Below are 14102 nucleotides of genomic sequence, written 5' to 3'. Positions count from 1 at the left end.
GCGTTGCCCTTTTTGTTTGAGCTTTGCAAATGGTATCTCAAGAAACGCTTAGCGCAGGAGCCTACATTGCACGGAAGGAGCGGGGGCGCGTACTCAGAGGTTTATACAACACCCTTCGCTGACCCACATACCTGTCGCTCAATGCTCTTCGTGCGCGCAGGCAGCATTCGCAGCGTTCGTGCTCGAGTAATTTGCATTCACGGCGGTTGCGCCGTCATTCAACGGCACGGTCTGTACGAAGTCGCTCTGTGTAAAGTCACCTATATCGCTTGCTGGTATACCGAATCGCGTATTTTCTTTGCCGTAGCTAGCAATCTACCTCGTGGATTAAAGGCCCGGGTGATTTGAGCTATCACCTCACTCTGGAAAGTAGAAACCGCTGCCTTCTACTGGCGGAAGTAGACGTCTCCTGCTTCCTCCAATTAATTCAATTCAGTGGTTTTCAATTGGAGCAGTGGCCTTCCTATATAGCGGGACAGTCAGTGCACACTGGTCTTCTGTCACCTGTACGACGGGTTGTTTCGGTCGCATGGCAGATGCGTGCGAAAAGGCATCCGCGACATTATGCAAGACTGCGGAAAATAGATGACGTCAGCTGTGAAACATTCTTGAACTTTATCATCCCTCCAACCTACTCCACCCATGTAAATACAAACACTGCTCCGTTTCTAGCGCAGGTATCAACGCTATGACCATAATCATTTGTTCAACATTAGCCACAAGTGACATCAGCGTGCGTGCTGGACAGTCGGGACTAAGCGATGCCGGATGCAGCGCTTGCGCAAGATGCATTTGTTATGGCAGTAGTCTAAGCGGGAGTGAAAGAGAGCATTTACGCCTCTCGTAGTCTCGGATGCTGGCGTAGCAGCCATCCATCTTGACCATGTCCACATCCCACTCGGCGAAGGTCTGAGCGTCCGTGTACAGGTTACCCAAGCTGCCGGCGTAGCCTGCGCATGTCTTTGTGCCTACGTTGCCGTAGATCCCCAGCTTCAGGCCCCGAGCATGCATCTGAGATGACCAGACATGAACGAAGTAAATAAATAAAAGGGGAGGGAGGAAGAAACGCCACAGTAAAATACGCTTTTGTTGCAAGGCATCGAAAATGGCTGGTGCAACAAGGACGTCGTACGTATTCAGCATATAATAGGTCAGTCCATGCTAGAGCAATAAAGCAGCCATTGCAGCAGAGCAGCGGCATTCCAGTAATACCTTAGGGTCTCGTCAGTCTTTTGGAGTTCTTGAGTGGCTGTTTACTTTACTTTGGCAGACGTGAAAAACCTGTGCGAGAAGTTCTGCGATCACTGCTGTTCTGACGAAAAAATAATCCCACCCTTATTACATCTGGTCCTTGGTCTGCGAAAGCACGCAGAAATAGTGACTCCTCAATGCTGCAAAATGTTCTCCAAACCTACCTTAGCAAATTCGTCCACTTTTACGTAAACCGTGTAGAAACTACGCCATATGTTACACACTTGTCTACAGCTACGATTACAATATTACGTGCACGCTGCGTCAGTAATACGAGTGCATCACGTGCTATCTAGGCCGCTCTTCAATACCGTCTGGCGTGTAGCCCGCCCCAGATTGCAGATCCAGTTCTGTCTACACTTCTCCTCCGCTTTCAATATTACTGCATGCTATCTTACAGAACATCGACTCATGATAGGCCTGTCCCTCTGCACTCTGCTTAGCTGTTCATGCAACATTTGTGACAACCATATACAGCACGAGCCAGATTATAAAGTACTTGCTCCACACTGATCCCTTTGTTCCCATTTTAATGCGATTACCATTCTTGGGCTACTTTATGCACTTCTCGGTATCTATGTCTCTAACCGTTTTCTGCGGCCTCTCCAATAAAAAGGGAAACCTTTAGAATTTTCCGGTAGACCGAGTCGAACCCAAGCCACTTGGTTTCCCCAGCACAGCAGCCACACGCTTTCGCGAGTAGCGTGACGAATCCACTGGGCACGTGCCGCTCTTCTGTGAAACTCTTTCATGTCAACTTGGGTGTTTGGGCTCTTCAAGGGAAAAAAAATTAAAAATTGCACAGGTTATCGGGTCTCGGACGCCACACGCCAATTTCGCGGTTCACACACACACACACACATGCACACATGACGCGCGCATGTATGTATGTATGTATGTATGTATGTATGTATGTATGTATGTATGTATGTATGTATGTATGTATGTATGTATGTATGTATGTATGTATGTATGTATGTATGTATGTATGTATGTATGTATGTATGTATGTATGTATGAACGAGAAGAAAGCAAACCGAGGAGTTCGCTTCTTATGATATGACTATATATGTCAGGGCTACTTATGCTATACTTAGTCGAGATGTATGTGAAAGCTCAGTGTGGTGTCCCTATTGTTAAACATATTTGTTTAATGGGATATGCAGGGCTAAAATCACAATTCTGGTTAGAAAAGCGCATTTATTAATTTTGTGTGATTTGAGTTTCTAAGCATATAAAGAAGCTCTCGAAAAATTATGTTATTATCTGCGCGAAAGAAGAGACGAAAATGAGCTTTTGTAATCGGCATTTGCATGTGTTTGGACATGTCTTCAGGTCTTCCAATCGATTTTCCAAGTTCGCACTTCTTGGTCAATTTGCACTTTTATTTTGCCCTTTTGGGGAAATTATTGTTTCCAACTACAAAGACGAAAGCTGTTTGTAGATTGTCTCCAGTCTGAAAATTTGTGAGGAACGCGACTATGGACATATTAAATTTCTAAATTGCCTCTACAAAAAGAAAGTATAAATTTCTGGATTACTGTAACAAAAGAAGTTACTTTTAAAGTGATGCGGTTTCTATAGAAGAAGACATGATATTGCAAGCAGCTGCTTATATCCTGTAATATAGGGCGTTCAGAAGATATATAATTAGAGAAATTACTTAGCTTCTTAATTTTTAGAACGATAGTTTTTCTAAAATGACACACTCATTTGCTCAATTTTACGTGCATAACTTTTTTTTGTATTTGTACAAGTGTAATCAAATTTACTACATGTTCTGACGACAAGAAAAGGCCTCGTTCCGAATGTCGTTCAAGTTGGCATGTCGGCTCAAAAGCTGACCTTTCAGCCGGCATCCCCCCATTAGCACAACTTATTATTTTCATCCTCTCTTCCAGCGTGTCGTCGTTCCCTCCCCACCGTTCTTATACTTGTTATGCGTGCTACACCTCGGTCTCATTACACCGCGTTTCGATCGTGAACGAGCACGATCGTGCTCCTTCCACACCGGATGCACCGGAAGCCGGAAGTGTTATTGAGCACGAATTCGCAAGTAGTACGCAACATGTTGAATTGGGAACATATATGTATTGTTCTTTAGCATACGCCGTTTCCTACTCGGTGTCATAAACAGTGAATCCGCAATAAAGCACCAGAATCCTCCCAAATGGCGTTATATGCAGTCACAAAAAACATTATCAAACATAAATTATGTCATAATGTACCGTAACGCTGAAATTATGTCACGTTCTCATAGTTAGTTCTCAAAGACGAATTCTGCGACATTTTTTGGGTCTCGCTTCCCTGGTTTCGTGTATTTTCATGTCATCGCGGTGGTCATCGCGCTTTTGATGGCACTCACGAAGTCGGCGAGGTGCTTGATGCCGTTGGGGAATCGGGTGCGATTCGCCTGCAGCCTTCCGGTCACGTCGCGTTCCTGCGTCATCCAGCAGTCGTCGATGTTCACGTACTCGTATCCCACGTCCCGGTAGCCTTCGTACACGAGAGCGTTGGCCATCTCCTTGAACAGCCGCTCGCTGCGCACGACGCCGGCAGTGATTCGCAGCAGGCAGGTGTCATTCGGCCGGCATAGCCGTGCCTTACATATACTTCCGGAACGGCGAAAGTGAACTTCCGTTGTTATACAAAATAAAGCTGTTATATACTGCACGATATGAACAAATGAGGCCGCAAATGAAAATCAGTCGTTGCGAGAACTTGTGTCCGCGGGGCTATACTTTCACGCGCAACACACGAGAGATTATCAAGAGAATTTACTACTCTCCAGAAGTGCCTTTACTACACGTCTCTGGCGCAGACTACAGCCGGAAGCAATTTGCGGGCGATCGACCTAGATTAACCAACCGCAAAACGCGAGACAGGTCTCTCATTTATTCTTTTCTTTTTCTTTTGAAGAAAGTGAGAAGCCGTTCGCGTTACGTTTCCTACACGATTTGTGGTCAGTTCCCCAGAAAGGCTTGGAAAGTCGGTGAATAAGTGGAAGCTTAACTGGCTTAAAAGAGTAAGTCCGAGTTCACATTCAGCTGGTCACCATCACGTCTCTTCAATTTGTACAAAATTATATTTTCGGCAACCGTTAAGGCTCAAACGCACTACGTGTCTTTCCAACATGCTCGTGATCCCATTGGTCCCATTGCAGTCTTTGACTTCAGGACCTCCTTCTGTATATTAACATCTTGTACTCTTTCTAATCATCTGAATAAAACCGATTCTGATTCTGATTCTGATTCTGATGTTGCGTTGCTCGACGTCTCCGCGTCCATGTTGTGTCGCATAAAAAGTGTTCTTTCCCCCCGGGCCGAAATTGATTGGTTGCTTGCTTGGTGTCTATTACAGCCGGTGTTGGCCTGGTAGTCTTGGCTGACACTTACTGCTTCTGTTCATCGATTTCACCGTTTAGGAATCTGCTTCCACGTGTCTACGAGTTCAGGTGTCGCGTAGAACTCCTTGCGAACGATCCTCGCCCCTATACAGCGAACATTATCAGTTGCCACACGCGTTTGGAAATTCTCTTCTTTGCAGGTTGCCAATCAGAAGGTGTGAGACCGAGCTAATGTGTTTCATGGTACTACAAATTACTGCGCACAACAGGATAAAACGAGGAGAAGACGAAGAGAAGGCACTTAACGGCGCTTATCGACCACACGATGGAACTCTTGCGGCAACTGGTATTTCTACAGCTTCGGCGAAACACGTCCGCCACAAGAAAGGGTAACGTCGACGTGGTCCACACTCGTGGATATGTGTCTATGCCTGAATTAGTGAAAATAACACTTATATTGGGACCACAGTTGGCGGGCAGCGCTTGTCTTCGTTTTTTCTTGCCTTTGTCCCGCCATGGCGACTCTCTACCTTTCTCCCTCCGTCTATCTCCTTCACTCCAATATCCATGACCCTGCTGGCGCTGAGCCGTGCTCCTGCAAGGCTTGCAGAAGATAGTGCCAGCCTTCCCTCCTCTCCCCACAAGAACCACTTCTTTCTCTCTCTCTCTCCCTCTCTCTCTCTCACCCCTTGTGGGCTGTAATTTGTAGTGTCATGTAGAGTCTACCTTTCGACATTGAAGTGCCAAAAGGCGCAGGTGAAGTGTTCCACGTCGCCAGTTTCTTGGCAATCTGTGTGTAACACAGAGGTACCTGGCCTAATTTTGAACTCCCATGGTGAAGTACTAATCAATCCTAGTCTTATTATATCTATTAGAGTGGCTTCCAATCGTTTAAGACCTTTAAGTACACACGGTTCATGTGGCGGGGTTTATAGCGACCGAAAGGGGCTACGAATTATACTAATTCTGTTGAGAACAGGTGCTTTGACTGTTGGTAGCCTTGAGAGGAGAGCGCTCCTTTTGCGTCCGCTCTTTTCTTGCCGTCCATACCAACATGAGAACGTATCCACTGGAAGACAACATTATATCCTCTCTTGTGCTTACAGATCTTGTTTCTTAGTTGCGTTTTGACTCTCGGCAATGGCATGGTTATCGAGCGGTGTGTAATCGACGAGCCGACGGCCCAAATATACGTTTGCGTTAAAGTAAATCAGCCGACATCCAGCGCTAGCACAGCTTTTAAAAGCCCTCTGGCATACCCGCGTGTCGCTGCATACAGACGCACTAACCTGATGCAGTTCTCGGGCTCCCGGGTGCAGTCGATGTTGCACTGGAAGCGCTCCCAGGCCAGCCAACCCATGGGGGGCGTCCTGGCAAGGCCATTCTCCAAGCAGTGAGCCGGGTGCGCGCAGATAAGCAGTAGAAGCGCGAGCCGTAGCGTCGGGTTCGACCACCACGGGGTCCGCGTCGCGGTCGCGCCGGCGGCAGCAGCTGCCGGTCGTCGTCCCATCTGGACGACCTGTGAGTGGACACGACGAGGGCGGGGTTGTCTGCGAAACGAAAAAGCGTGCGTTGGACTCGACGTCGGCGGCGGCGTTAGCCAGCCAAGAACCTGGACGCTCGCCGGCTGGCAAGGAAGAAATGGAAAGTCTCTCGAGGAGAGAGGAAAAGTGTGGAATGAGTAAATGCAGGAGAGAGAAAGTCCTGGCTGTTTACACGTACACGCGCCGCGATGTCGTGGAAGGTTGTGGAGAGACTTGGAATCCTCTTAGCGTGAATACCGGCAACTGTTACGCCACCAGAGGGTCTTATGCGCTTGAATATGGCGGAGACTCAGAAGAGGAGGAGGAAGGAAATGAAAACAGAAAGATAGGCGGCGGAGAGGGTCGCTAAAGCACGCGAAGGATCGACGGGCAAGGGTAACAATTTTGCGCGACCGGCATCCGTCAGTGTGCCGAAGCGGCGGTCGGAAAGATTGGCGGTTGCGACGAGCCTATATACCTATAGCTGTAGCGGTGACTGTCGGGTGCCATACGTAAAAAGCTGCGTCCTGACACTGGGGCGGGCCGGGCTCCGCCCGAGCGCTTTAACGGAAGCCGGCAGTATCAGACCTTGACGAGCTCGCTTCTTACGCAACTGTCGAGGAAGGAGAATAAGGAACGACGGTGAAGGTATCGCGTGCTGGAGAAAGTACAAAAAATAACATGCACAGAGGCACATAGTGTAAAACTACAAATTTCGCGGTCTACGCGTCTTTCTTTTTTTCTTTAAATTTTGATACTAACGCCCCTTTGCTTTCGTTTGTATATACCTGTCTTTTTCGTCTTTCTTTAACGGTTGACCTGTATATTTATGATTATTTGACCCACTTTCGCGATAGGCGTACTTTTTCTTCCCCTCTGCGTGTACACATGCCGAAATGACGCCTGCTATCACATTTGGTTGGTAAACTGCTTCTGAGCTGTCCGCAATGTTTCCTGCTGGACAGTGAGGCTAAGTGTATTAACTTCAGATTTTAACTCTCCTCCTGTCACCCTTTCCTGCCGACCTACATACACTCTACCTTGACAGTGTGTGTGGCATTTCTTTCCGGTGAGGGACGAGAGCTCAAACTAAAGATTCCATGAGGATAGAAATGGCGTGTATTTTTTAGGCAAACAAACAAAAACAAACGAGCCAGCAAGCAAGAAAACAAACAAACAAACAAGCAAACAAAGTTTCTTTCTCAGAAGTGCCTCCGCTTACTTCACGCATTTACAAACAAATAACAGTTCCCAATTATCTATGTTTATTGCACGTTGCTCCTACCAGCGTTTTATTGCGCGACTACTGAGGAAAAAGTCAGCTGGCGCATCATAATAGATTACAGCTTTCATATAATGGAGGAGGAGGACATGAGGCTGCAAGAAAAATAGGGAAGAAGAAAAGAAGCACGCGCCAGCAAGTAAAAAAAAATAAAGACAAACGCGCAAATATGACTAGGACCCACAATTTATGCGACATTAGCGCAGACAAATCATTTGAATCGGATTTGTGGCTCTCTTACCTGCGCATAATCCTCAATATGAACCGGATACTTGGGGTATATTGAACAGTGCTTTGTCTTCATTCTTCAACATGTCAGTTGTTTTGAAAACGATTTGCGTTCAACTATTGAGCATCAAATGCCTACACTTGACTTTCAAGTAGACTTTAGACAAGCTGTAGCAGTGTCTCATCACTCTCTGCAATATCACGCATTTCGCTTGAATGAGTAAGCAGAATCTTCCTAAACATCGCTTATCACTGGTAGCCAACTACATAACAACAAAGAAAGTCGCCAACCATCGGTAAGGCCGAGAAACGAACAAAATGCCTGTGTATTGCAAGTCCATAGATCATCAATGGCAATAGGCTTGTATGAGCTATTGCTGTGGTAAAACTGACGACGAAAGTTGAAGGATGAGAAGAATAACAATTAGGACACAAATCTTGTGTATAAAACCCAAATCCTAAGTTATCACTCTATTGAAAATGAGGTACGTAATCCAATCATGAAATTATCTGTACTTGACGTCAACAAAGAAATACACAGAGCACGTCAAGGGATGACATTTCATGCGCTCATCGATACCTCTGCAGACGTACCATGCTAAAGGTTCATTATTTCTGGCGTCACATTGTGAGGCATGGGGCCACGGCCCAAGTACTTTTGTCTCTGAGAATGATCTTGAATTCAGGGGATCTAACGTCCACTTGCTCACCTTCCCCTACGTATAGGCTAGCAAACCGGACGCGCGTTTCGGTAACCTCCTGACCTTTGCTTCGCTTTTCGGCCTCCATCTAATAGAGAAGAGAACGTGAGAGGGACCCATCCAGTGTCGAATCTCGTGTCGAACGCGGAGAAGCGCAGGATGAAAAGAAAAGAATGCTCGATTAATTCAGCGGCGCTCGTCCCAGCGTTCGGCGACACCGTCATGGCGCGTGTTCAGTTCCCGTGAACCACGCTTGAACAGAATACACGTGGTGCGATTTGGCATACCACTAGTCGTGCCCAAATTTGCATCCACTAACTCTCCAGCAGTTTGTGTCACGTTTAAACAGCCAGAGAATCCATCTCGTGGACGCATCGCGCGCCGTATCGGACGGTTCCTCGTACGACACCATGTGACCGTCATCTCCGGTTTCCGTGATGTAACGAGCAATCCTGTTCAACGCACGAAAACTACAAAGGCATGACTCAATTAGCATGCGTCTTGAACTGGTCGCTTCAAATCGTAAAATTAGACATTACTGCGTGGACAGTCTAGGAATTCAGGCTTCATATAATGCTTTCGGCAACTATATACAAAGAAAAGATAAAAGAAAAGAAAGAAAACGAGGTGCGGGAGTTTTTGTGTCTGTACTCTCTTAAATAAGTTTGGAAGCACACATGTACGCACACGAGACCAAAGACACATAACGAAATAAACAAAATAAAGGAAAACATGAATTGACCAATACTGGTCGAAGAAGGCATTTCTCTGGAGCCAACGTTTACACAAGTTAGAGGGCTCGTCCTCCTCGGGTTAAGTCGGGTCCCTGACGAAAACAAGTTCCCTTGTGAAACGCTGTCGAAACACCCCTTGTCCAACCGCTTTTGATTAGCAACTGATATAGTTACGCCAGTCCAGCTATGCAGGTCAGTGCCTAACCGAAACTTCTAAGAGACTTTATCATTTCTTGTACCTTTTTTTGGTACTTTCTACAGCCACGTGCGAACTTTTGAAAGTTCGGTTGCTCCTTCCCTAGTTCCAAACCAACAACGAGAATGCCTCACCCAGTAATCCACTTCAAAGTATGCATCAGAACTTTCTCTCCTCACCTTTTTTGCTCTCTGGGCCTTGCGCGTGGCCTGCTGGCAGCGCTGCGAGCTGTGTACGGCCGCACCGCGCAGGCTGCTGATCTTGCGACGCGGAGAGCGCTGACAGGGTCTCCCCGTGGCCGTTGCTTGCGGGTTCTATCGCTGATTGCATCTTCTTGGGTTGCGCGCACACTTGCGGCCACACGCGACCGCCAAACGATCGCCCCGCGTTCCCTTGGCGCCCTTGCCCCTCTTAAATCGGAGGCACTTACCCTTTTTGCATTTTGTTCTCTCTTGCCCCCGCGATCTCGTGGGCCGCAATTATCGGTGTTTCCTGGCAGCTGCTTAATTAGCCTGCAATACAGGCTGCGTGAAGCGAACACGAGCCGAGAATTCTAGGACGGTACGAAAGCCGCTGCGGCTATAAGAAAAGGAAGGCCTTGACGTTTTGTTGTACTGCTAGAAAGACGCAGACCGCATCTCATCGTAACAGAAACGTCTTTACCTTGCGGCTGTACGCGCCTGCTTGCGTCTGCGAATGAGTGGGTGCGTGGGTTCGTGCGTTCGTGTGCGTGCGCGTTTGTGCTTGTGTGTGTCATTTAGCAAAGTTTATTGTATAGCGAAAAATTAGTCTTTAAACAGTCATCTGCTCTTTTTGCAAGCGCTATGCCTCTTTGTTCATAAACATGCCGCTTGCCTACAAATGCAGCTTTCAGGAAAGACCAATCACACAATCATATATCTTCCAAGCTCACACATTAATTTCCAGAATGACACTCTATAGTTTGAAAATATGCGCCCTCAAATTCGCCGTAAGAATGCACTGTTGTTCCACTTCTTCTTTGAAAAGAATTCGAGGACACCTATGCGTTGTGAATGCGAAGGCAGTAATGTCGAATAGACGGCCGATGAGCGGTACTTCGAGTTCTGCGCTGCGAGTAGTGTACCGTAACGGTACGTGCTGCCCTAGCCAGCAAGCAGCAGCAGCCTGCGGTTCCAACGCCTCATGCCACCGACGTCTTGCGCGACGAGAGACCCGAGGGAGCAGCAGCGGCCACCAAGGCTGGCAGGCATACGCAGCTGGTAAACCCAGTAAGACAAAGAGGGAGAGAAAGGGAGAGAGATAGAGAAATACGACTGCATTGCCGAAGACAACCCGTCTCGCCCTGCGTCGTCGCATCGACGTATTTGCTCCGTCGAGGCGCGTTGTGGGCGTGGCGTCGCGGCGATGCCCTCAGCCACTGGCGTAGCCAGAAATCTCGATCGGGGGAGGGGAGGGGCGGCAACAAAAACTCATTTTTTTGCTGCTCCAAAAATCCTGCAACTGACTCTTTCACGTCCTCGTCCGACACGAATCTAGTTCCCTTGAGCTGTTTTTTCAGTTGCCCCAAAATGAGGAAGTAGCAAGACGACAGGTCTGGCCAGTATGGCGGATGTTGCAACGTTTCCCATTTGAACTTTGCCAGTTTTGTACTAACCACATCAGCGACGTGGGGACGGACATTGTCTTGAGGGAAGATGACCACATGAATACTTTGTTTAGCGCTAAACAACAGACACAAGAAAGACGACCAGGACAAGGCGCTACTCTCAACTGACATCATTTTATTGCGTCACTCCTTTATACATGGCTGAAACATTGTCGTCTTTCTTGTGTCTGTTCTTTTGCGCTAAACAAAATATTCATGGATTCGCACCAACTAGCCTGCCAACGCATCGTGCTGAAGATGACCCCATTCGTCAATTTTCTATATCGTTTGTTCTTGATTGCGACACGTAGCCAATCCAGCGTTTCACAATATCGGAAACGATTGATGGTCTCTCCAAGTTCAGCAGATTCGATCTGTAATCATGCGGCTCAGTAATCAGTACAGCATGCGGCACCCGGTCACGACGTTATCGCCCTTGGACTTGATTGGGGGCGAGCTCCACCACTGAAAAGCTGGCGTCACCGTCGGCGTGACGCGGCATGAAGGATCACGTGGACCCAGCGGCCACGTCGGCTGCTTTGGAAGCGCCGATGCGAGCTGCAAACTAAAGTGTAAAGTCCCACCTGCGCGGCGGTTCAGATTAAGTGGTAAAGGTTTCCCGCCTTAGGGTGTCTGCTTGACAACTTTTGAAAGTACTATAATAGGTAGTGGCTGTCTTTGGAGGCGTGCAGCATAGTATAGCCTACTGCTCGGTGCCGCAGTGCCGGACGTACGCAACGGAGCCCGGTGTCAGCCTTATTCACACATACCCGCAAGACAGGAAGTTGCGTGAAGCTTTGCTCGCGAAACTTAGAACCGCCAAACAGCCATCGGCTACAACTCGGGTATGCAGTAAGCACATACGCGAGGAAGATTTCTGCTACGGCGCTGGGTCTGCAATGTTACGTGAGTAGCAGAAAACGCGCACTGAGACGCTCGCCCGCGCCCGCTGCCCGGCTGATGTCATGACGGTTTGTTCTATGAACGGTTGAGGCTAGATACTGGCAAGTTCACTGGAATGGAAAGGGAGCTGTAAGAAGCATATTAAAAAAAGGCATGGCATGTGGTCATGTTTGTGTTATGAATTAATGCACTGGATTACAAAAAAGAAGCAGCGGGAAATCGCACGCTGAGAAAACCGACAAACATACAGTGCGACGCAACTTGAGAAATCATATTGAAACGGCCAATAATTTAGAAGAAGTTAAATAGATTGAATCGTCGCGACGGCAGATTACAGTCGCCGTAGACGTCGAAGTCTCTATAACGAAATTATTTTTGAAAAGCTCTGATAGCGTCCATGCAACAATGGTAGCTTGTGTACTGTCAAATGCTCATATTCTGCGACTTAAACCTCACGGCAGGTTGGGAAATTGCGCACGCACCGAAAGCGAAACATTGTGCGCGGACAAGCATGCAGACGCGCCGTCGGTCGAACCCGTGCGATTGCTGCATTGAGGCTTCATTCTGTTATGCTCCATTTCGTTATTTAGGCACTATAAGAACATATTTCACATAGTTTGCTCTCAGCGTTTGCCTACCTTTCACGCAAAAAGCCGGTTCGAGAGACTTCATCGCGGCGACCGCGCGCAGTATGGCGTTCACTGTACGTATTCGGTAAAGAGATAGCGTCTGTAAACGATTCCGTGATATCACTTTGCCCAAGATGATTATTTCGTCAGTAAAAATTTCCTTCGTTTTGAGAGTACTTACGGAAATCTCCAGGTGGGCCGCCGCGTGGTGTTCTTATTGAGCGCCGTAAGCCAAAGCTGCGAGGAGCGCCCCGCGTGATCCCTCATACTACGCAAGGGAGGCGCTTCCAACAGATGGCGACTCCATAAGTCCTCGCTCCAATACGGAACATGCGGGCGACAGCGATGGCAGGAATGTGCCTGGAGTGTCCATATAATTACTGTTGCAATAATATAATAAGAGTATCCGGCAACTGAAACGCCCTGTGGCCCATTACATTTAGCAAAAAAACAAGTAGCAAAATCAAAATTTCACCATGCGACGATTTGCTGCGCCACAACAATGTCTTTTTTTTTTCTTTTGAGGGAAGGGGGATCCGAAATGAAAAAGAAAAACCGAAGGAAAGCATGTTGGCCACAATCGAATGCCTACTTTGGGCACCTATAATGTCGCTACTGAAGGAATATCGAAGAAAACATGAGACGCTTGGTCACCAGAGAACCAAACGCATACTTCACGGTTTCCTACATCGACGAGACAACACTTCCCGGAAAGGTCGCGCTCAAGCGAACGCGTTGCAGTCCGTCGAGTCCCCACAGTGGTGGCGGCGAGCGACCACTGCTTCTTTTTCTCGTCTGCTAGCCAGAAGCCGTTCAAAACTCTGCCAGGCGAAAATCCACTCAGCCAGCGAAAAACGATTGCGCACCGAAGTGCGCCGCGTGGTGGTCGGGGCAACGCGAGAAAAACCCATGCGCTCTTGCTGACTCTGGCAGCGCGCGGGTAGCGAGAACAGGAAAATTGAAGACACTCAATGTGTCCTCGCGAATAAAAGTGAAAGTAGAAAGATAAATAAGAACGTTGTTGCCTTTGCTGGTTTTAGTGTCTTGACATGGGTGCTTTGGCGCAGGTGTCGGCACGACGTCATGACGGCACATGACGGCACGAATGAAATACCACAACGCTTCGTATCAGCGGACCTCGCTGCGCGCTTTGTCAATCTATCTGATAGTGTGTTGATTTGGATTGTCTCGTTGTATGGTTCGATGTACGACTTTAGGAAAGTCAATGCATCTTTGGCGTCAAAGGTTTATGACAACATTAAAACCACAAGGATCCGAAATTGAAAAGCTAAAGCACAACTTTGGAAATGTCAACGCACCTTTCGCATCAAAAGTTTATAAGAACTTTATACCCATAAAGTTTCGGAATTGAAATCCATGCGCTCCGTAGATTCCGCGGCCTCCGCGAGATGCCGTGCCGTGACGCGAGATGCCGTGCTCTCCATCAAAACGCCCTTGAAACTTTGCGCTTTGATGGGGCTCCTTGCGTCAGTTGAGTCCCGGTGCATGGGCGTTGCCGTGAAATCCGGTCCGCGTTCCCAATGTTCGCGCTGAAATGTCTTTTTGAGCGTGAAAAAGACATTCTAGACAAAATCCAGAATGATTTCCAGCGCCGGGGGTTGTTTTAGTCGGTGATGTATGGACAGCACGAAACATTTCTTTTTTGAGGGGTATGAAGCCCC

General features: G+C 47.8%; 1 protein-coding gene across 3 annotated transcripts in view; it reads right to left on the bottom strand.

Annotated features, from left to right (window-relative positions):
• The window catches only part of LOC142578780 (alpha-N-acetylgalactosaminidase-like), a 39721-nt gene extending 30162 nt beyond the window's left edge, over positions 1 to 9559 (bottom strand). Inside the window, exons 1-4 of one of the 3 annotated variants that reach the window (XM_075688346.1) lie at positions 9441 to 9559; positions 5887 to 6147; positions 3617 to 3791; positions 837 to 1011 (exon numbers count right to left, since the gene is read on the bottom strand). In XM_075688346.1, coding sequence (XP_075544461.1) covers positions 837 to 1011; positions 3617 to 3791; positions 5887 to 6107 — 571 coding nt within the window. In that variant the 5' untranslated portion in view covers positions 6108 to 6147; positions 9441 to 9559. Of the gene's footprint in view, positions 1 to 836; positions 1012 to 3616; positions 3792 to 5886; positions 6239 to 6319; positions 6365 to 9440 lie in introns of those variants that run through there. The other 2 variants (XM_075688349.1, XM_075688347.1) reach the window with 2 other exon arrangements.
• Positions 9560 to 14102: the final 4543 nt, after the last annotated feature.

Source organism: Dermacentor variabilis, chromosome 4 (assembly GCF_050947875.1).
Source record: "Dermacentor variabilis isolate Ectoservices chromosome 4, ASM5094787v1, whole genome shotgun sequence".
Taxonomy (NCBI): domain Eukaryota; kingdom Metazoa; phylum Arthropoda; class Arachnida; order Ixodida; family Ixodidae; genus Dermacentor; species Dermacentor variabilis.
This window is presented reverse-complemented; position numbering and strand designations above follow the sequence as displayed.